The following is a 21743-nucleotide window of genomic DNA, read 5'->3' as shown; positions in this document are numbered from 1 at the left end:
CCTGCAGACAGGTGCTCAGAGTCATGCATTTGTTTGAGAGCTGTTCCCTTACACCCCTAAGGGGACAGGGTTTTTACCAGACAGAGCTGGGGCTGGAAGAGCCTGTGCCTCAACCGAAGACTTTGAGTTATCCCAGCTATCAAGCCTAGAGTCATAACAGGGACAGCTCAGTCACTCCTGCTTACCAAAACTGGGGCTTAGACCAGCTTTAGAAGACTTCAGGCCTAAGGTAGGAAGCTTGGAATCGTACCTTGCAATGGACTTATTCCCTCCATCCTGGAGCCTGTCCCTCACCTCAGTTCATGAAACAAAGATAAGCCTAGCCCAGGCTTTTGGGGGAAAAAAACAAAAACAAAAAGAATTTTATTTGAAATAAAATAGTACAATCCAAAGAGGTCAGGGCGTGAGGCAGAAGGGAGGATAGGGGACACCAGAGAGCCCATTTTGGGGCAGGAATCTGCCTTTGACTCCACCTCACACCTTTGCCAAGGAGGAAGAGTCTGTAAGCCAGAGATTTCAGATGGGAGGGAAATACGTGCTGTGCCAGCACTCCTTCTGGAGCAGGTTGCCCTTCAGGTACAGAACACCACCTCCACAAAGTAGTGTCAGAACCACTGGCAGAGCCCATGCAAATCCTACAGCCCTCCCCTGCCATCACCCACATGGACACACTGAGGCTTAAATAGGGAAGCATACTCTAAGTTGGAGGTGAAGTCAGGGCTAGAACACCTGAGCAAACTTAGCATGGGATGGTGGCCCTAGGCCTGGGTATGCACAGGACATAAGTAGACACATGAGTCAAGCAAATGACCCGGTGGTGAGAGATGGCTGTGGTTTTCAGGTAGCAGCCACTGTTCAGTGGTCCCTGACCTCAGCAAGAGGTGGCTATGTAAAGGCCAAGAACCGATTCGGTGGTTACGAACCTCAGGACTTTTTTTAGCACCAGATGGTGGAGCTCTCCTGCCAGCTCAGCCTCTTGGGGCCTCTCAGATAAGGGTGATGCTGCTTGAAGGTTCCTGTGCCTTCAGGCGGGGTGAGGGAAAGGAGAAGCCAGCAGAGCTGCCTGAAGCCCTGTCCTGTGCCCTTCCTCCTTTCTTCTCCCCCTTCCCCCACTTCAGCACGGCCCACAGAGGACACAGGGCGGGGAAGGCCAGAGTGTAATGTCTTGTTTCTAGTTTCTGGGCAGTGGACCGCCTCCTTCCTAGCAGAAGAGAAAGGGTTTAGAATCGCTTTTCCTCAGGCTGGGAGGTAATGAGCAGCTCCTTGTTCCCGAAGTCCCACCAGGCCGTCATGTGGAACGCCATGTTGGTTAGGACGACAGTGTATTCCAGGATGGCAAAAATGGTGTACACTGTTGTGAGAACACAAGAACAGGGCATGGTGAGCCTTCTACCTCCAACCCCCCCCCCAGGGCCTCTTGGTAAATCACCACCACATTTCTGCAGTGGGCGCAAGCCCCCCAAGACTACTGCCATAATGCACACTACAGAAAACATGACCACCAGTGGATCCCAGCCTGGCCTCACCTCCAGCCTCACAATACATGTTGTGCCGAAAGTAGACAGCCAACGCCGTGAAGAAGGAGATGAAGTTGATGATGAAAAGCCGCTGTTTCCAGTTGTAGGACTTGCGGTCCTAGAGGATGGGCTATCTGATCACTGTGTGGCCCTTTGGATATGTGTGGGCAGCCTCCCCTCCTGGCCCCAGTTCCTAAGAGCTGTGTCTTACCTCCCTGGGTTATGGAAGGGGGTATGGGCAAGGGCAGCAGCAATGATAGGCATGTTCCTATCCCTGCGTTCGTGAGGATAATGAAGCCCTTCCCACTTCAGCCAGTTGGAATATGAAAGTTACTTGGAGTCACCCACCAATCTGACCCCTCCACGTACTACAGGGGGAAGAAAGGGGTGTGTGTGTGTGTGTGTGTGTGTGTGTGTGTGTGTATATATACACTGGAGGTACCACAGACCGCTGATACTGCTCCTAACCCACAGCACCCTGGGTGCTGTTCCTCATTCTGCCCCAACTTGGGAGTCCCCCAGCTCTGCTATCTTCCAGTCTCCCATACCACCCGAATATAGTCCTAGATTCGACCCACTCGACCACCCTCCACCTGTCCGCAAGTCCCAGCCCCAGCCCGGATTCCCATGGGAACTCCAGCTCCCACCTCACCGTGACCCGCATCCTGAGGACAGGTGTCCTGGATGTTCCTCTGGGCCGCCTCGAGCCCCACTAGGGGTAGACCGTACCTCCTGACTTACTGTGTGCTTCTTGGTCAGCCGCCAGAGAATGCAGGTGAGGAGCATGTGACCGAGGGATGAGGCGATGAACACAATGAAAGCATTTTCATGGATGGCTGGAGGGAGAGAGGGGGTTTGGGAGCACGCCCTGCAGGGAGCATCCAAGCATCCTAAGGTCCGAGGGAGGGCGGGGGTGGGGGTGGCCCTCCCCAACCCTTCCCTGCTCCTCCTTCCCTCATCTGGGCACCCACTGAAGTCCTCGGAAGAGGAGACGTAGGTGAGCACGAGCAGCGCCAGGTTCTCCACCACGTTGAGGCCGAAGTTGAGGCGACAGAGCGGGCGATAGCCGGGACACGGGGACGCGCAGCTGAGGTAGTGGTTCCAGTAGGCAAAGGCCACCAGGAAGCGAGGCGCCGAGTGCAGGCCGATGCAGAAGCGCCACACGTAGCGCTGGGGCACCTCCCCACCGATGGCTGAGCTCACCGAGGGCAGATAATTGGGCACCTAGAGAGTTGTGAGCTGTCTGGGGACAGGCCTCTGCCGGCCCCACCCACCTGGAGAGCCTTCTCCCTCCTTCAGAACCACCCTGGCTCTCCTGAGGCCCCACTCCAGCCCCTCTCCTTCCAGGAGATCCTCCAGAATGCTCCTGGGAGAAGTCCCTGCCAGGTCCCCCCGCCTCCACCAGGGTGCTTGTTCTCATTCCCTGGGCAGGCTGGGGCGTGTGCGGGAACTTGATGGGACTCTACATGGCTACGGAAGCTGGAGACAGATTCAGATGCTCTCTGAGCCCGTCGTACAGAGCTTTGCCTTCGATAAGGCCCTGAGGGAGGTTCGATGAGCCCAGGATCCTAGATTGGATAGATAGTCATGAGGACAGGCCACCTGAGCTTCCCTGGGACAGTGCTGGATGCACTGGGCAGCCGAGTGGTTCTTCTGACTGCTCCCAGCTTCACTTATTCTTTCAGGTAGATGTGCCAAGGTGGTAGAGGGTACTGTGAGATCCTGGGGGGACCTGAGTCGGAAGGGTCCCCCCACCCTGAACATGCTTAAGAAAGTGGGTGCTCTTAACCTGGATAGTCTAAGAAAAGGACCCCTTTCTGGAGCATCTCCCCCATTCATCTTTCTCAAAGCTGGAACTCCTCATTCCTTAAAGAACTGGAGCACTATTCTTTAACGTTGAGGAAGGAGGAGGAGGTCACATACACAGCTGTGAGGATAGGTGTGTTGTCTGCATGAGGGATAAGTGACAGGAGAGCCAGGGCTAGGAGGAGGACCTCTCAGACTCCAGGGCCTAGAGCAATGCTTCTACCTTGAATGTGCATATAACTCACTGGGGATCGTGTGAGAATGTAGCCAGTCTGGACTATGGGAATCTACATTTCTAAAGGATTCTTGAAAAGCTGAAAGCTACTAGCCTGTTGTACACACTTTCTGTGGCTTTTTTTAGACTTCCAGCAAAAGCCAGAGCAGGGCCAGGCTTCACAGATGCAGTTCTAGAAGATCCTTTCCTTTCTCTTAATGGGGATGCGGTCTCCATCAAGGCTGGGAAGGAAGGTGGAGGCAGCTCACAGAGCAGGGGTTGGCCTGGGGGCTCATCAGCCAGGGGCTTCAAAGGCTTCCCAGAAAAGGAGACAGATTGCCCTCAGCACTATCAGAGGAAGCTAAGTGCAGAGCTCTTGGAGAGAGGGTGCTGCTCTCAAGGCAATGGCTTGAGATACCTTAGCTTGAGACCAGGCTCAGACACTCTTGAGTTGTCAGTAAAGAGGCAGCATGGAGGCTCTGGAGCCACACAAACCCAGGTCTGTATCCCATCTCTGCCTTTTTTTTTTTTTTTTTTAATTTTTAAATTTCATTTATTTATTTGACAATGAGAGAAAGAGATCACAAGTAGGCAGAGAGGCAGGCAGAGAGAGGGGGAAACAGACTCCCTGCTGAGCAAAGAGCCCGATGCGGGACTTGATCCCAGGACCTTGAGAGCATGATCGGAGCTGAAGGCAGAGGCTTTAACCCACTGAGCCACCCAGGCACCCCCCCATTTCTGCCTTTATTAGTTGAGTGACCTTGAGCAGGTCACTTCCCCTTTCAGAGCTTCGATTTCCTCACCGACAAAATAGGGATACTGCCACCTACCTTGCAGGATGATTGCAGATACTGAATATAATGTATACAGAGCATCTGCGGCACAAATGGCTATGGTGATGGCTTTCATATGACCTACTTCCCTGAAAATCCTACAAAGAGCTGGTCAGCTATGTGGTTCTTGAAGATGGGAAGACTGCATATGAGAGAGAGGTGAGAATCATACCTTTGCCAGAGTTTCTGAGACCTCCAAGCCTCCTTACTGTTCTGCCCCTCTGAGTTAGGTCCCCTCAGTAAGGTTAGTAAAAGTGCTGCCTCCACTTCCTAGAATATTCATTCTGAAAACTCCTGCCCCAACCCTAGCTACTTTAAGGGGAGTGGAACCAGCATGAGCTTTGTGTGTGTGTGTGTGTGTGTGTGTGTGTGTGTGTGTGTGTGTGTGTGTGAGCATGAGCTTCTAAAGCTTGGCTGGGAGAGCCCAGAGTCCTGACTGATGCTGGAAAACAGGTAAAGAGATGGCAAAGAGCCTGGGGGATGCCTCTGAAGGAAGGGAGATTTCATAAACTCCTCTCAGAGTATGGGTGGAGGAAGGCTGCTAAGAGCAGGCATCTTCTTGTCTCTCTTTCTCTCCCCCACCCCTCTCATGCACACATGCACAGACACACTGATACACACACACACACACACACGTATAATCAGGTATAGATATTCACATATGTCTCCCCATCCAAAGCACACGAGTTCCCCGCTCACCAGTTGTGCCAGCAACATCAGGAGCTATCAGAGACCAGCTACCCAGTTCACCTTAAGTTTCGCCATGAGCTCAGAGCTAAGGGTGCTGAGATGGGAACATAACCATTTTTCCCCAAGAACACAAACCCTCCACTGGCATGGAAGACCTGACTCAGTGGATCTATGGTGGGGCAGTAGATCAGAAATTCACATGGTATAAAGGATGAGGGTCCAAAAAATTCCCTACCATAGCACCTCAGATTTCACCAGTAGAGATTAATTCCTTTGACAAAAATCCCCCAAAGTTATGGATGAATTTTCTGTCTACTGCCCCCATCCCTTGCCAACTGGACACAACCTCTCATCCCTACAATTCAACCTGCTACCCTTCTCTGGACTCGATCCTCAACTCTCTAGCCTCATAATCTTTATTTTAGCTCTGGTCTCCCCACTAGTGTGAATTACTGCACTAACTTCTTCACTTCTCTCCCTATACTTGCTCCCTGCCCTTACAAATATTCTCTATTCAGGAGCCAGAATGGTCTTCTAAAGCATAAATCTGATCATGTCCCTTCCCTGTTTAAAATCATTCCAAAGCTCACCACTGCCCTCTGGATAAAATCAGAAGTTGTCAGCCTGGCATTCACAAAATCCTTCTTTACCCCTATAGCTGCAATGCCCCCTGCTTCAGGAAGGAAGTCCTCCCCAACATCTAGGCTACACTAAGTGCTTGCTCTGGGCCCCGTGATCCCTGTGCTCCCCTTTATCACAGTGCCTCCCATCTCACTGTGCCTGACCATCTGTGTCTAGGACTATCTCTTGTAGGATGAGAGGCTAAAGGCAAGTGAATGTTCAGTTCCATGCCCCTGACCCAAAACTCTACCCCTGGGCCCTCAGAAAGGCCCAGTGGACTGCTCATAGAGGCAGGAAGTCCATTTAGGTTTCTAGCCAGCAGAGCCCTGAGTGGACACAAGTTGTGGGGCCCAAGGTTGTCAGAGGGAGAAACCAAACTAGAAGATTCCAGGGCAAGGCTTGGGGGTCCTCTTGGCCAGGCCCCAGTCTCAGCTAAGCCCAACTACGACATCTCCTGGCTCCTGGCTGCATCTGACTCCCCATTCTTGGCTTCCTTCCCAGTCTGGACTTTCTTCAGCCTCCTCCTCCCTCTCATGACCTCTTTTACCTATCCCCTCCTTTCCCTTCCCCTCTGTGGCTTCTCTTAGAGGACTGTGACTCCACTCTCACTGAGTGTCTCCCCACAAATTCCCCCAACTCTGACTTGCCCCCCAATATCCCTTCATCCCTTCCCCTCTCTCTGACTCTCCACCTCCTCTCTTATTCTCTGATTCCACTCTCATGGCCATCTCCCAACCTGGCCCTGACCAGGCCCTGAACCAGGTGCAAGGGAGCATGGCACTCACCCCACAGTCAGTGGCCACTGTGTACTCAAAGTGGAACACCAGAGACCAGATGATGCAGAAGAAGAAGCCGAATATGGGGAAAGTGATGATCCACCAGACCACGGCCGTGAAGCGAAGCCGGAACACAGTCCCATCTGGGTCCAAGGGCTGTGAGGCCGCAGAGAACATCCTGTATGGAGTGGTGCCCAAGCAGGGTGAGGGACACGACTTGGGGCCTGGTGGGACACGTGGGCCTCAGGAACTGAGGACTTTTCTGGACCTGGCTCCTCTGGGTAGAGGGAAGAGCCAGAGTAGAAAGAATGCAAGGGGAAAAGGAAAGCAGTGCAGAAGATCAGGAGAGCAGAGAGAGATGGGGAGGGAGCCACTCGGTCAGGCAGGGTCAGCTCTTAGGAATCCCTTTGGCACATACCCACTTAGAAGGGTCAGAGGTAGAAAGGTTGTTATTTCTGTTCCACAGAAAGAGAGAACTATGCCAGGATCAAACATTAGAACTAAGGTTTCAGCCCCTGACAGTCTAAAGCTCCCAAGTCAAGGCTTTCTTCAGGCCAAATAACCTAAATGAAGGACCCTTGGCTCAGTCTCAGCCCTCCCACTGACCCCGTCTGACCACATTCCTGCTCTTCACCCAAGTTCAACCAGGAACAGTGGGAGTGCCCTGAACATTTCACTGGGGTCACAGTCTGCCCACCAGCCCACCCCCAGGCTCAGAATGATCCAAGCCTCAGGCCAGCAGTACTGTCATCTCAAGATACCAGGGTCCCTGCAGAGGCCCAGACCTCCATCTCCTTCCTCTCTGCAAAGACCATGTCACCCAGTCCAAAGGTTATGGGACTCTAAGGGCCACAGGAATCTTCTCCACTCACCCTGAGCCTGTCTGCTGGGCCGGACCTAGCAAGGACAGACCTAGCCCAAAGGAACTGACCTTCCTCTATTCTCTTTTCCCTCTAAGCAGAGAACTCCCTCCTCCCACCTCCCCCTGCCCCGACCACCATGACTTGCAAGCTGGGTTCCCTTCTGGGGGGACAGACAGAAATGGCTTTGACTTTTAAGTCCTAGGACCAAACTTCCCTTGGGACACATACCTCCCTCCATTAAGGGAACACCAGTCCACTAGTCCAGCTCAGTATCAGGGAAATGGGGGAGGGGGCTCGCACTGGCAACACTCACACTGGGTGCTGATGGATGGATCCGAGGCTTGAGTTGAGGGCCCTAGCCAGACTGAGACTATTCTAAGACTGGAGGGTCCCACCCCTAGTTCCTCAGGGCCTACCCTCCCACCCACGGAGCCTAGATCTCCACGCCTGCCCAAGCACACAGCCCTCCCAAAACCAACAAAACCATATCATAAACCCTGGAACACTCTGCAAAGATAAGAGTGATAGTGGCTAACGACAGCCTACAGAAGCTTCCTTGCCAGGGATGGGTGTAGGGACATTTCTGAGGGTTGTGTCCTGGGAAACAGGCAGGTTTCTGGGAAGGGAAAGGGAGAAAGCAGAATAGGATTTCACCCCTTTTTGCTGGGAGCCAGAGTAGGTCTGTTGGGCCTCACTGGAGAGCCAGCTAGTCATAGGACAACAGATTCAGGATCCAAATGAGATCTAGATGGGCCTGAATATGCCATATCAGTGTCCAGCCTCCTCTGCAGAAGCAGCTAACATCAGCCCAAGACGCCCTAACAGGGATCTAACAGCCAGTAATAGGAATGCAATGGTCCTGCTTTTGCCTCTACTACCCAAGCCATAGGAAGTCCTATGCCTATAGCAGGGCCTCGGATAGAGAGAGGAGTGACCAACTGGGCCAAGGCTAGGATGCATGTCCTGTGAAGTTTGCCCGAAAGAAGTGGAGCTATGCTACACAATAAGAGTAAACTCCGCCCCCCCCCCGCCCCCCGCAATTACTGCTGTCCCATCTCTGTAGGACTGGCTTGACACCAGGAGGAGAAAGGAGCTCTCAGTTTCCCAAAGCAGAGCCAGGGCAAAAGCAGAGATTCATCAGAAAGAGAAAGTGCACTTGCCACAAAAAACAGCTTGCTAATTGTTAGTTACTAGACCTCCTTGGAATAGGCTGTCTGGAGAGGAAGGAAGTGCCGCATCACTGGAGATATGCAAGCAGAGGCAGAGCCATCTAATTATAGATGCGTTAGACTAAAGTTACTTCTTTTATTCCTAGGGTTGGCCATTCAGGGAATACTCTAGGTGAGAAATTCAGAGCAGACATCCACCTAGACTGCCCCTAAGTGGCTATGACACAGTAGTCCCAGGGAGTGGGGACAAAATCTCCCCTGGGTCACTAAGCTCACTCAGTCCTGACCCAGAGGGACTAGGTACCTGTGCCACTATGCCTATGCCTTAGCTCCCTAACTAATATGCCAAGAATGAGGTCTAGATATGTCAGGTATGCTGAGTTATTGATCCCATTAGCCCTCAGGAGACAGCGATGTGGGGCAGAGCAAACAGCCTACTCCATTTAACTCCATATGCTATACAAATATTATCATTTTCTGTATGGGCTATGACTACGGGCCTTCTTTTTCCCAGGGTACTGGGCTGGTATGTGTGTGTGGTGGTTGGGGGTGGGGGGGAGTTGTCCTGTTTATTTATCCAACAAATTCTTTCTGATTCAGATGTAGTGCTCACCTTGAAGGAGCTCCCAGTCTGGTGGGGAACAGAGATACAAACATGATGTGATAGAACTGCAGGAAAGATAAAACAGGGAACTCCCAGAGAAAAGAGTGATTCAGTTTGCCCCCAAGGAGGCTAGGAAAGGCTTTTCAAAGGAGGTAACACTTGAAAAGGGTTTTGCAGGATACAATGGAGTTGACCAGTGTGAGAGAAACATTTGAAGCATTATCTAAGGTAAAAACTAGCTCAGGAAAGGCCATTAGTTGGACCCTTTCTGATCTCCCCCCACCCAGATCACCTGGACACCCTCTTTTCTTCCAGTTATGTTCTTTCTGATAGCTCCCAGCCTTGGGTCTCATCAGAACGGCTGCCCAGAGCTCAAGGCCAACGTCTCTTCAATGACAAATCAAGGAGAGGGAAAACTTTCAAGTCATATGAACAAAGGAACTAAGCCCCACTCCATACTGCCAGCCATACCCCAGTCTCAGTCCTGGTCGCAGCCCTATTTCTGGAGCAGATACTCTTTATAGAGAGGCAGGAATCTGAAATGAGTGGGGGCCTACAGAGCTCTCTTGATGCTCCTGCAAGGGTCCATGTCCAGGCCCTGCCTCTTTTCTACCTACAGCCCCTAAACTCTTCCTCTCCTGCCCTGCCTTCTAACCTGACAATTTCCTTTTCCTCCTCTTCCTTCTGCTCCTCACCCTTCACCATTGCCCAAACGACCTTCCTATTCTTCCTCTATCTAGAGCTGTATCCTGGCCCTGAGGAGCAGGATGGGAATTGTCAACTCGATTTTAGACATGGGGAGGCTCAGTCTCCGTGTCTCAGGTAATACAGAGTCAGTAGATGAGCTAGGAGTGTAACAGAGGTCAACACAGGCTCACCCTCTTTACTCTGAGATACTACAGAGAAAACTCATGTCTTTTCTTCTGGCCCAGCATGCCATATCCCAGAGTAGAAGGTGCATGGGTGCCAACAGAACATAGCCCATATACATATATGGAACACACCACACACACACACACACACACATCATCATCATCAGGCCCTCATCCAGACACGCACAGATACAGTCTCTCCCACACATAGTTGTGTCCCTCACAGTCACACACACGCATACAGAATCACATTCCCCCAGAGACAGGCACAGCCTACAGTGACACACTAAGAGGCTCCAGTTCCTTCTAGCTCAGGCTTGTTCTCTCTTCATCCCTCACAAAACCCTGGGGCTCCTGAATCTACCCTGCTATCAAGTAAGGACTGGGTTCTTGGTCCTGGGACTGCCCAGCTTCAGGGACTGCAGGCCCTAGTGACTTCCATCGAAAGTGGCAGAAGGCTCATTCCTGAGACCTCGATTTACAGGCATCCTAACCTCCAGCAGCCCAATTTGTTTGATGGACCCCACTGGAGACCTCGCTAATCCTTTAACAACAGAATCATGATCCAAAAAAGATCCAATTGGGCCTGAAGATATCGTTCCCTGAGCCCCCTGGGCAAGCCCTACCCCACAGTGTGTGGCCGTAGTCTCCTTGAAGTGGAAGAGCAGGGACCAGAGGATGCAGAAGAGGAAGGCCACAAGTGGACAGCAGACCGTGACCAGGGCCACCAGGGTGAAGCGGAGCCGGACCAGGGTCCCATCCCGGTCCAGCGGCAGTGGGACCTGGTACATCTTGTCAGACCTGGGGATGAAGTAATGTGCTGTCAAGACCCAAGGCAGCAAGGCCAGGACTCAGTGGCAAAGCCAGCCCTTGTGTTCAGTCCTCAGCTTAGCTGTGCTATGGGGTGAAGGGTCTGAGAAGAAAGCCATCTAGCCCCTAGGCTTGGACAGCTCCTGTCCCGAAGAAGACTGACTCAGAATCCCAAGAGAATATTCATCCTCAATTTCAGAGGAAAGACAATAAACCCACTCTGAGGTAAAACAAGGCTTGAACCGATAGGGAGAACCTCTTCTCCCTTACAGCTGGATTTACAGCAGGAGCTGGTTTAACTGGTCTCTCTTGTTTCAGGAACCAACCCTAAAACCTCCCAGTGGACAGAAGGGCCCATCTCCTCCCCCAGGCCTTTGAGCCTCCAGGCTTCAGGGCCTCCCGTCAGCTCTCTCTGCTTCACCCACTGGCCCGGGACCTTCTGTACCTTCAATCCCTTCCCAGGTTCTGTGTGCCTGCACCACAGAGCACAGCAGCAAGGCCTCCATGGAAGCCAGTAGGGCCCTGACCCCGTGCTCGTCCCCACCTACTGCCTCACATGCTCTGGGGGTGAAAAGCTTTGCAGAATCAGGCCTAGTGCTGGCCTGGGCTTGCTGTTTGCTGGAAAGAGCTGCCTTGTCAGCTTCTAGAGGCTTCCCAGTACCCATGGGGCCTATCCATCCCCCTCCAGAGATGAAGTAAAGGCTCCCGAGGATTGTGACTCCCCCCACCCCCCGAGATGAGGATAGGAAGGTCAGGAGCTATAATAACCAAGTACACACCAACAATCCCAACCTCCATCAGTGCATAGAAGGAGAAATTGAGTCCAAGAGAGGAGCAGGAACCTGCTCAGGGTCACACAACTTGAAGGAAGAGCCCACAGTGTGGAGATGTGGGGCCCACAGCATCACAAACTACAACCCTAGCCTTCTTTGACCCCTGCCTCTCTGGGCCAGAGGTCTGGGCAGAAAGGTCAGGTTAGGTCAGATTAGGAGGGGAGAGAGAAGGGGTGCCTGTCCATGAGAGAAAGAACAGTAAATCAAATCCTGTATAGATGAGTCCATGAGCTCTGGCCCCACTGCAAAAGACAGAGAAACCAAGACGAAGAGAGAGGAAGGTTCTTCCTCAGAGCCCGATGCTGAACCTGATGGAGAGCCATCCTTGGAACTTATGCTGATTGTGGCCAAACTAGGGCTGGCTCCAGATTCATAAAGAACCTGCCCTTCAGGACTCAAAGGTCTTGCCAGATCAAGCCCCAACTCTTCCTGGACCCACCCTCAGGAAGCACCTCTTGACATTCCAGAAGCGGGTGAATACGCCTCTGTGTTCTCCTCCATCTTCCCTCACTAGCCTCTCTGCCAGGTCAGATTAGGCAGCCTGCCCCAGTTGCCCAAGTTCCTTTCTCTCTTCAGGGGCTACGGATCTCCCAGGGGAGGTGGAAGTGGCTCTGGTGACTGCCCAAATCAAACACATTTCTTGGATTGTCCCCAAATGAACTGTAAGTCCCCAGAGGTAAGGGGAACAACTTCCACACCCAGCCCAAATCTCGATGCTGTGCTTGTAGCAGCATTAGCTCCCTCCCTCAACCCAGCAGCTCTGGATCCCTCAGAAACCACTGGGATGCCCAAACTGAAGACCAGTTCATCAGGGGATGAATATGCACTGCCCAAGACAGTGGGTGGAGAAAGAGGCTGGAGGAATGGTCTGTTCCACGGCTTAGAGGTATGCTGGCCCCCCTTTTAGCTGTGTGACCTTGGACAAGTCATCTAACCACTCTAGGACTTTCCCCCAGCTGTGGGACATGAAAATCAGGAGGTTTAGATTACTAATAAGGCCATTAAAACATGGCCATTTTACTACTCCAGGTCTTAGGACAGGGAGCTCACTACCTGAAGGGCAGCTGTTCAGTCCCAGTCAGCTCTTAACTGCTTCAAAGGAACTACTTAGCTGGACACTGCTTTCTTAGAAGTACCCCTATCTTATCTCCAAAGGTCCAAGAGATCTTCTCAGCCTCCAGCGGGAATCCATACTTACCTGGCACCTCCTGAGCATGAACAGCAGTTGATAGACTTGGTGCACATTGTTTCTTGTAATCCTCACTATAACTCGATGAGGTAGGCCCTATTGCCTGTGTATTTCCATTTTACAAAAGAGGAAACTGAGGCTCAGGGAAGTTTAAAACACTTGTGCAAGGTCACAGGCTAATAAATGACAGAGGTGGGATTTGAAATTACTTCATGGGGTTCCAGGCCCCCCAAAACACACACCTCCATCCCCCGTACCTAAAGAGAAATGACAACCAACAGTCCTTGTGAAGAGAAGGGAGAGCTCAACCAATGCACACCCAGCCACCATGACGGAGAGTAGAGGGGGAGAAGGGTTGGTTTAGAAGTCTGGACAGCAGCAGATCCTGGGCAAGCACCGTCAGAGCGTGGGGCTGGGCCTTGAGGAGGCCGGACCGCGTGGCGGAGCTCCCCCAAGTGGGGTTGCCCGGCAGTCCAGCACACCCATCCCCATACTCACCCAGGATGTGGCGGCGAGGAGGCCGCATCAGCGCGGGCCGGGCGCTGGGGGAACCCGAGCGGAGCCCAGGTCGGGCCTGGGGCAAGCGGCGGGGGGCGGGCGGGAGCGGGAACGGCGGGGGCGGGGCCAGCGCGCTTGGGGAGGAAACTGCGCGCAGATCCTCCGTTGGCTCCTCCCCACTCCTGCGGACCTAGACCCTTGGCTGTCCCCCTCGATCCCGCGTTCCCTGGTGCCATGCTCTCCAGCTCTCCGCCTCTCCACTAATTCCCGCTGCGTGGGGACAGCCGGAAGAGCCCTGGACCCCTGGTTTTGACACGTTGGATAAGCCACCTTGTCACCTTACCTTTCAGCTGTGTTCCATCACCTGTTGAAAGAACATAAAATTAACTCAACAGGGCCCCGAATTCTCCAATTTCCTAACCTCAGTGCCTCCTGCCCACGCTCCCATTATAGCCGAATTGTCCAGCCTCGCCCTTCTGAAACATTACAACAGCTTTGCCCCAACCTCAACGCCCCCTCCCTAACTTTGCTCCCCAGAGCCGATTCGAGCAAAGGGAAGAGCACCTTATGGGTAGAGAGAGATCAGTGAGAACCACCCCAAAAGCTCTGGGCCAGAACTGTTCCCACCCTTGATCAGGAGAGGGCGCCCTGTCCTGTCCTACAGAACAGAGCAAGGCTGTCCTCCGCTCCGCCCCCGTCACTCCCGGCCAAGAGAGTGTGGAATCCCAGAAACCAGCCCCCAGGGGTCCCTCTCCACTCTGACTGACCCATAAAGGAACCTGAGGAGGACTCGGGGTTGTCAGAGCACCTGCAGGTGGTAAAGGACCTCCCGAGCTAGACATGGTCACCATCACATTTTCCTATTTAAATCCCCACAGTAATAATTAGCACCTTTTGAGCACTTTCTGTCCTCCAAGGACTGTTTTGTTTTGTTTTTACTTTTTATGCATTATCCCATTTAATCCCTCATAAAAACCGCATGAGGTAAATACTATTACTATTTCCGTTTCACCAGTGTAAAACAGGAAAGATATGTTACCTATTCACACAGTTACAAATGTCAGAACCAGGATCAGGGTCTGACCCCTGAGGGCATTCTCTTAATCCCCATACGGTTGCCCCTGGAACGATGGTGAGTTTGAACAGCACAGGTCCACTTATACGTGAATTTTTTATATGTATATATAGAGAGCGCAGTGGTGTAAATGCATTTTCTCTTCCTTATGACTTTCTTTAAAAACTATATTTTTTTACAGTAGGCTACACACTCAACATGGGGCTCAAATTTAAAACCCCAAGATCGAGAGTCACATGATCTGTCAACTGAGCCAGTTAGGCACCCCTCTCTTCCTTATAATTTTCTGAATAAGATGTTCTCTCTGCTTCTAGCTTACTTTATTGTCAGAATATGAAACACAGAACATACAAACTATGTGTTAATTGAGTTTGTTATCAGTAAGGCTTTGGTCAACAGTAGCTATCTGTAGTTAGGTTCTGGAGGAGTCAAAAGTTATAGATGGATTTTTGACTGTGCCAGGGTTCAGCACTCCTCACCCCTGTGTTGTTCAAGAGTCAACTGTATAGTGACGCCTGGGTGGCTCAGTCAGTTGGGCATCTGCCTTCAGCACAGGTCGTGGTCTTGGGGTCCTAGGATTGAGCTTCGCATTGGGCTCCCTGCTCAGCGGGGAGTCTGCTTCTCCCTCTTACTCTCTCTCTCCTCCCTCTTTTTCTCTCTCAAATAAATGAATAAAATTTAAAAAGGGGGGGCGTCAACTGTATAATGTTAACCCCACAAGGTAGCTATACTAATCACCACTTTGCAGGTGGGCATACAGAGGCTCAGATTTGATGAATTTACCAGAGCTCTTTTTCATGTGTTAACTCTTGTTCATTTATTCAGCCTAGGCCCTCCATGTGGCTGGCCCTAGCCAGGCAATGGTGGGAACCTAAAGATTTCTCTCTCCTGTGGGCTCCAAGTCTGGAGGGGTGAAGCCTTTTTTTTTTTTTTTTTGATTTATTTATTTGTTGGGGAGCAGGAAGGTGGGGAGCATAAGTATGTGGAGCAGCTGGCAGAGGGAGAAGCACGCTCTCTGTCGAGCAAGGAGGTCAATGTGGGACTCTATCCGAGGACCCTGGGATCATGACCTGAGCAGAAGACAGACATTTAAGGCATCCCTGGGTGCCTTATGCTAAAAACTTCTTTTGTTGACCTTGAACTCTCCTCCACCCTATCCTTTAAGGTTTCAGGACAAATGAACAATTCATAAAACTTTACTAAAAGAACGATTTCCTTTTAGTTTCATTAACGAGATGTAGGTTTCCTACCTTAGGGCTTTGTGTCAGCCCTTTTTGTTTAGCTCCAACCCACAGATGCCTGCTCCTGGCCTTTATTCCCTGTCTTGACACCTTGTCTGTTACTTTGGCTCTAAATACCATTTCCTGAGACTGGGTCCCTTCTCTCTGCCTCTAGACTACCCCCAACGTCTGACACTTGAGGTGCATTAATCTTGGTTTTAATTCTTCGGTGATTGGGGCAATTCACCATACAGTCCTGAATCTCAGTTTCTTCATCTGTAAGATGGTTTTAGGAATATCCACAGCACAGCATTGCTGTGAGAATTAAATGAAGTAAAGTAGCAGTGTGCCAGGCATGTGGAAAATACTCACTACATCATGGCTATTAGGACCCCATGTGGAAGCTACAGCTTGAACCAGTCCTGATTGAGCCTTTTCTGAAGTGTGACCACAGCTGTCACTGACCCTCTCTGAATCTGTTTCGTCCACTGCCAGTTCGAAAGCCCATCAGCTACCTTGATTTATGTGAGGAAAAACAAAAGAGAACAATGAGTTCTAACTAGGTGCCAGGAACTTTCTGTACCCTTTCTAATTTGATACTCTTAATAATCTGGTGAGGTAAATGTGATGGAATCTTTGTACAGATAAAGAAGTTGAACAAGCATCTAAGCCTCCAGTCTCTCCTTCATTCAGCGGGTACTCGGTGTTTGCCAAATGGGCATTTGCTCATCATCCAAGTAGCTGTTGCTGCTGTTGAAGCTTTCCAATGTCTCCTGCCCTCCTGGTTGGTTTGCCTCATGCCTGGACATACCCCCAGAGAGGCCTGTGCCTGAAATAGCACCACCCCTTTCCAGCTTTGGCCAACATCACTGCTCCACTCCCCCATCTACACACACATACCAGATACCCCAAAGCTGACCAGTCATTTATTTACAGGGATGTCCCAGCCCCCAGTAGCATGAGGGACGGTGGAGAGGTGGGAAGCAGAAAAGAAGTGAATGCAGGATGCACTTGTCAAGGAAAGCTTCCTGTGGTTCTCCTTCCCTGGCCTCCTTGTCCTTTTAGCTCTTCATCATCCTCCACTTAGAGCCACATTGGCTCTTCTTAAAAAAAAACAGATCTGATTGCATGCCTCCCTTGCTGCAAACTATTTATTAACTCCCTATGGCTTATTATACCTATAAAGGTATTAACTAGCGTCACACTTAGGAATGCACGTGGTAACTTCTAGGGAGATGACTAAAATTATATAAGAAGATAATTTAATTTCTAAACTGGCAGGAGGAAAAACAAAATAATTCAAAAGAATGGTAAGAAAGTGGAGATTTAAATGCAAAATAAGCAATTGAAAAGGTGGTCAACATCATTAGTCATTAGGGAAATGTTTATGAAAACCACAATGAGATGTCACTTCATAGCCCCTAGGATGGCTATAATAATAATAATGAAAAGAAAATAGCAAGTGTTGGCAAGGACATGGAGAAACTGGAACCCTCATCTCCTATTAGCAGGAATATACAATAGTGCAGCCACTTTGGGAAACAGTCTGGTAGTTCCTCAAAAAGTTAAACACAGGGTTACTATAGGACCCCATAAATCCATTCCTAAGTATAAACATAAGAGAACTGAAAACGTATGTCCACAAAAAACTTGTACACGAGTATCCATAGCAGCATTATTCATAGTAGCCACAAGGTAGAAACTCAAATGTCATTCAACTTTTGAGTGTATAAATGAAATATGGCTTATCCATAAAATGGAATGTTATTCTACCATAAAATGGAATGAAGTGCTACAACATGGATGAAATTTCAAAACATTATGTTAAGTGAAAGAAGTCAGACACAAAGTCCACATATTGTATGATTCCATTTATAGGAAATGTCCGGATGGGCACATTCATTGAGACAAAAAGTAGATTAGTAGTTGCCAAGGGCTGGGGGAAGGGGGAGATGTGGAATGACTGCTAATGGTCTGGGATTTCTTTTTTGGGGTTATGAAAATCTTCTAGCATTAGATAGTGGTGATAGTTCCCCAACTCTGTGAATATAGTGGATCCTTGAACAATACAGGTATTGGAGGCTAACCCCTCACAGTCCAAAATCCAAGTATAACTTTTAATTCCCCAAAACCTTAACGACTAAGAGTCTATTGTTGAGCAGAAGCTTTACCGATAACATTAAATGCTTGATTAACACATACTTTGTGTGTGTATATATATATATATATAAAACATACTGTATTCTTCCAATAAAATAAGCTGGAGAAAATAATATATTATTAAGAAAATCATAAAGGAGAGACAATACATTTACAGTACTATATTATACTTACTGAGAAATATTCTCTTATAAGTGGACCTACTCAGGGGTGCCTGGGAGGCTCAATCTGTTGAGCGTCTGACTCTTGGTTTCAGCTCAGGTCATGATCTCAGGGTCCTCAGTTGGAGCCCTGTGCCAGGCTCCCTGCTCAGCAGGGAGTCTGCTTGAGATTCTCTTCTTCTGTCCCTCCCACCGCTCCTGCTCTCTCTCTCTCAAATAAATAAATAAATCTCTCTCTTTTTTTTTTTAAGATTTTATGTGTTTATTTGACAGACAGAAATCACAAGTAGGCAGAGAGGCAGGCAGTGGCAGCGGGGGTTGGGGGCAGGTGGTGAAGCAAGCTCCCCGCCGAGCAGAGAGCCTGATGTGGGGCTCAATCCCAGGACCCTGGGATCATGATCTGAGCTGAAGACAGAGGCTTTAACCACTGAGCCACCCAGGTGCCCCAAATAAATAAATGTTTAAAGACAAAATAAATAAGTGGAACTGCCAGGTTCAAATCCATGTTTTTCAAGAGTCACCTGTACTAAAACCCTTTGCATTGTATACTTTAAATGGATAAATATTATGTTATGTGAGTTATATCTCAATTTTACTTAAAAAATTTTTTTAAAGATTTTATTTTATTTATTTGACACAGAAAGAGAGAGCACAAGCAGAGGGAGGGGCAGAGGGAGAGGGAGAAGCAGGCTCCCTGCTGAGCAAGGAGCTCTATGCAAGGCTCAATCCCAGGACTGTGAGATCATGACCTGAGCCAAAGGCAGACACTTAACCAACTAAGTCACCCAGGTGCTTCTATAACTCAATTTTTTAAAAATCTGGCAGAACTGGGCCTCAAAAAAAAGAAAAAAAAGTAAAGTTATTATTATAAAAGAAGCAAAATGAAAAAAAGAGTAAAAGAAGGAAACAGAACAGGAAGGACAAATAAAAAAAGTTAGATAAATTCCTGAATATACTAGTAAATTCTTTAAATGCTGTAGTTCAAAGTCAAATGTATCCACACAAGATTTATGAAAATCTAATTATATGCTATTTATAAACATCATCCTTCCCTATCAGGTTGTAGGAAAAGAGGAAGGAAATCAACAATTACTGGGTTCTTACTGTGTGTCAAATGTGCCTGGTGCTTTGCAAATTCCCTTATTTGACATTTACAACCACCTTACAACATGGGGAGTTTTGTGCCCATTTTATAGACAAGGAAGCTGGGTCACAGAATACTTAAATAATTTGTGCAAGGTCTGAAAAGTAGCGAGACTGGCACTTGAACTTAGCTGTTTGATTCCAATTCTGCCACTCTTTCCAATGCACCACATAAGAAATCTAGACCATCACTCTGAAAGGAAGTCTCTTGCCCTTCCCTGATTCTGTGGTCCTTAAGGGTCCTGTCTCCTCCCTGAACACCAGTGCTTCAAAGCTGCATAGGGTCAGTTCCCAGAGTATGTATGTGAGAGACTGGGGATTCCTAAGACAGAGTTAGACTTTCTTTTGCTTTCTCTCTCCTGGCCAGAGCAGAGTGTTGACATGTGGACCTCTCTGGGCTCCTGATGCCCAGGAGAGGATTTGGCTCAGCAAGCTTTTGTAAGCATGCACAAAACACCTTTTCTTTAGAGGGGAAGAAGGAAGATGATAATAATCAAAGGGGTGTTGTGAGAATTGGACAGAGTAAGAGTATGAGGTCCACAAATTCCTTCCTAGAGAGGTACCTGGGAATGACGAGCTTGTGGGCCACATGCCTACCAGAGGACCTAACAAGAGGTCCTGCTAAGTAGAAATCACCAGAGTTATAGGAAATTTCTCCTTGTGGCACCCCTCATCCAATGTCTCCCCCTCCTGTCTTCCCACAAGTATGCACTATTTAAGGATCCCTGTTCCTATATACCCACTAGTACTTTGGACTGAATATATTTACTTATTCACTCAGAACATACTTTTGAGCCCCATTTGTGTCAGAAGCCACATCTTAGAATATTTACAATGGAAATTCCTTGATATTTATTTATTTATTTTTGAGACAGTGTGCATGCGTGTGTGAGCAGGGGGCAGGAGGGGCAGAGGGGGAGAGAGAATGTGAAGCAGGTTGTACGCTCAGTATGGAGCCTGACTCAGGACTCGATCTCACGACGCTGAGATCACAACCTGAGCTGTAATCAAAAGCCGGATGCTTAAATGACTGAGCTACCCAGGCGCCCCAGGAATTCCTTGATATTTTTAAAGAACAAGAAAAATTATCATTTATTGAGGGCTCCCTGTATACCGGGTACCATACTAAATGCTTTATCTCATTTAATTCTCCCAACAACCCTAAAATTACAATTGCTACCCTCATTTTACAAACAAGGAAACTGAAGTTCAGGTGTTAAGAAATTTGCCCAAGTTCACACAGCTAATAAATGGTTAGGCTCAGATTTAAACCCAGAATTCATGGACTCAAAAGTCCCACACTTTACTATTATTCTACTTAAGACAATAATTCATTCATTCATGGGTCGCACATTTAATGTGGACCTAATGTGTGTGGGGCCCTAGGGATACCAGAATAAATAAGTAGTGGAGAGGCTTAATCATAGTTGGGTCTCAGGACTGGAGGGTGGGAAATCAGAGCTTCATGAGGGCAGTGAGGAAGCTCCAGTAAATTATCCAGGAAGAGTTAATGACTTTTTAATGTAGAACACAGGCAAGGGAGGGTGGAGGAGAGGAAGGGATGTTTGGATGCAGAAGCAGGGGACAAGTGCCTGAAGTCAGATGTTTAAACTAGCCTTAGCATTTGACCATCCATATATATTTTTTTCCTTTGAGCATCTACAAGGTACCAGATTTCTCCTATCCATTATCTTATTTCATCTTTACAACCACTCCACTTTTTGACAAATGAGTTATTTCTAATCCCTTGCTACCACCCAACCCTCAATGTAAGTTCATCTACTTTTGGGCAGAGCCCATTTTCATTTTGTATTAATCTTCCAAGCAGAAGGTGGTGGTGGAGAGGTAGCCTGAATACATTTTGCTTTCTGAGGACAGTTCCTGCTATTCTGTGGGGGACCCTCAGTCACTAAGTCTATTTTCTAGAACATGCTCAACTTTCTCCCCTGTAATATCAAGTCGGGGAGGGGGAAGAAACTCAAATGAGTAAAATGCAGGTCCGACCTCTAAGAGCCTAGGCACAGAGGAATGAAAAGTAAACAGTAGGATACAAAGTGACAAGGCTGTAACAGAAGCCTGCCGAAGCATTAGCCCAACTCTCTGAGATCCGGGAATGTATCCCAGAGAAGGTGGGCATATTTGAACCAGACCTTTAAGAATAAATAGGAGATCCTAAAGTGCAGGTGGTTAAGAAGTTCCAAGAATCCTCATTTGTAACATATCCTACACTGAGCCCTTTCCTTAGGGCATGCTTAGAGCGTCTATTCTAGGGATTCAGAGAGGGAAAGGTTGTGATAGGGGTGGCATGGGTTGGGAAACCAGGAGGCCAGGTTTTGGGGCCTCAGAGCAGCTGCAGGAAAGCTACTCGAAGAGACAGACCTCCCAGGAGGGCCCTCCGGCTCCGCACGTGGTCTGACCAGGAAGTGCGGGCAGTACTACGGGGAAGCCTTCCCATCACCGCCCGCGGACTGGGGCAAGGAAAGGGTAGAATAGTTACCATGCCATCCAGGAGCCTCCCTTCTGATTGGCCCGAGTTTCAGCGGCCCGACTGTCTCGGCTCCAAGACAGGGGGCGGAGCCTCGGCATAGCATCACCACCTTTCTCCCACACCCCGCCCAACGCAGCCACTCACAAGCCCACTTCGAGGGGGCCCTGTATGACATCACGACTCTCCCCCAGCCAATCGCGG

The 21743-nt window shown here is 49.3% G+C and overlaps 1 protein-coding gene across 5 annotated transcripts; it reads right to left on the bottom strand.

The window, feature by feature from the left end:
• Positions 1-332: 332 nt before the first annotated feature.
• PGAP2 (post-GPI attachment to proteins 2) lies at positions 333-21642 on the bottom strand. 5 transcript variants are annotated; one of them, XM_032359542.1, is made up of 7 exons: positions 21552-21642; positions 13639-13659; positions 10592-10766; positions 2489-2741; positions 2247-2353; positions 1527-1635; positions 333-1351 (listed from the first exon to the last, which is right to left on the bottom strand). In XM_032359542.1, exons 3-7 carry the CDS (start codon positions 10754-10756, stop codon positions 1221-1223), a joined length of 765 nt encoding a protein of 254 aa, XP_032215433.1. In that variant the 5' UTR covers positions 10757-10766; positions 13639-13659; positions 21552-21642; the 3' UTR covers positions 333-1220. The 5 variants fall into 5 exon arrangements, with proteins under 5 accessions (XP_032215433.1, XP_032215434.1, XP_032215435.1 ...); XM_032359543.1 differs by lacking the exon at positions 21552-21642 and adding an exon at positions 13860-13931; XM_032359544.1 differs by lacking the exons at positions 13639-13659; positions 21552-21642 and adding exons at positions 6467-6648; positions 13296-13431 and having other exon boundaries at positions 10591-10766.
• Positions 21643-21743: the final 101 nt, after the last annotated feature.

Source organism: Mustela erminea, chromosome 9, assembly GCF_009829155.1.
Source record: "Mustela erminea isolate mMusErm1 chromosome 9, mMusErm1.Pri, whole genome shotgun sequence".
NCBI lineage: Eukaryota > Metazoa > Chordata > Mammalia > Carnivora > Mustelidae > Mustela > Mustela erminea.
Note: the sequence above shows the minus strand (reverse complement) of the source record. Positions and strands in the feature narration are given on the sequence as shown.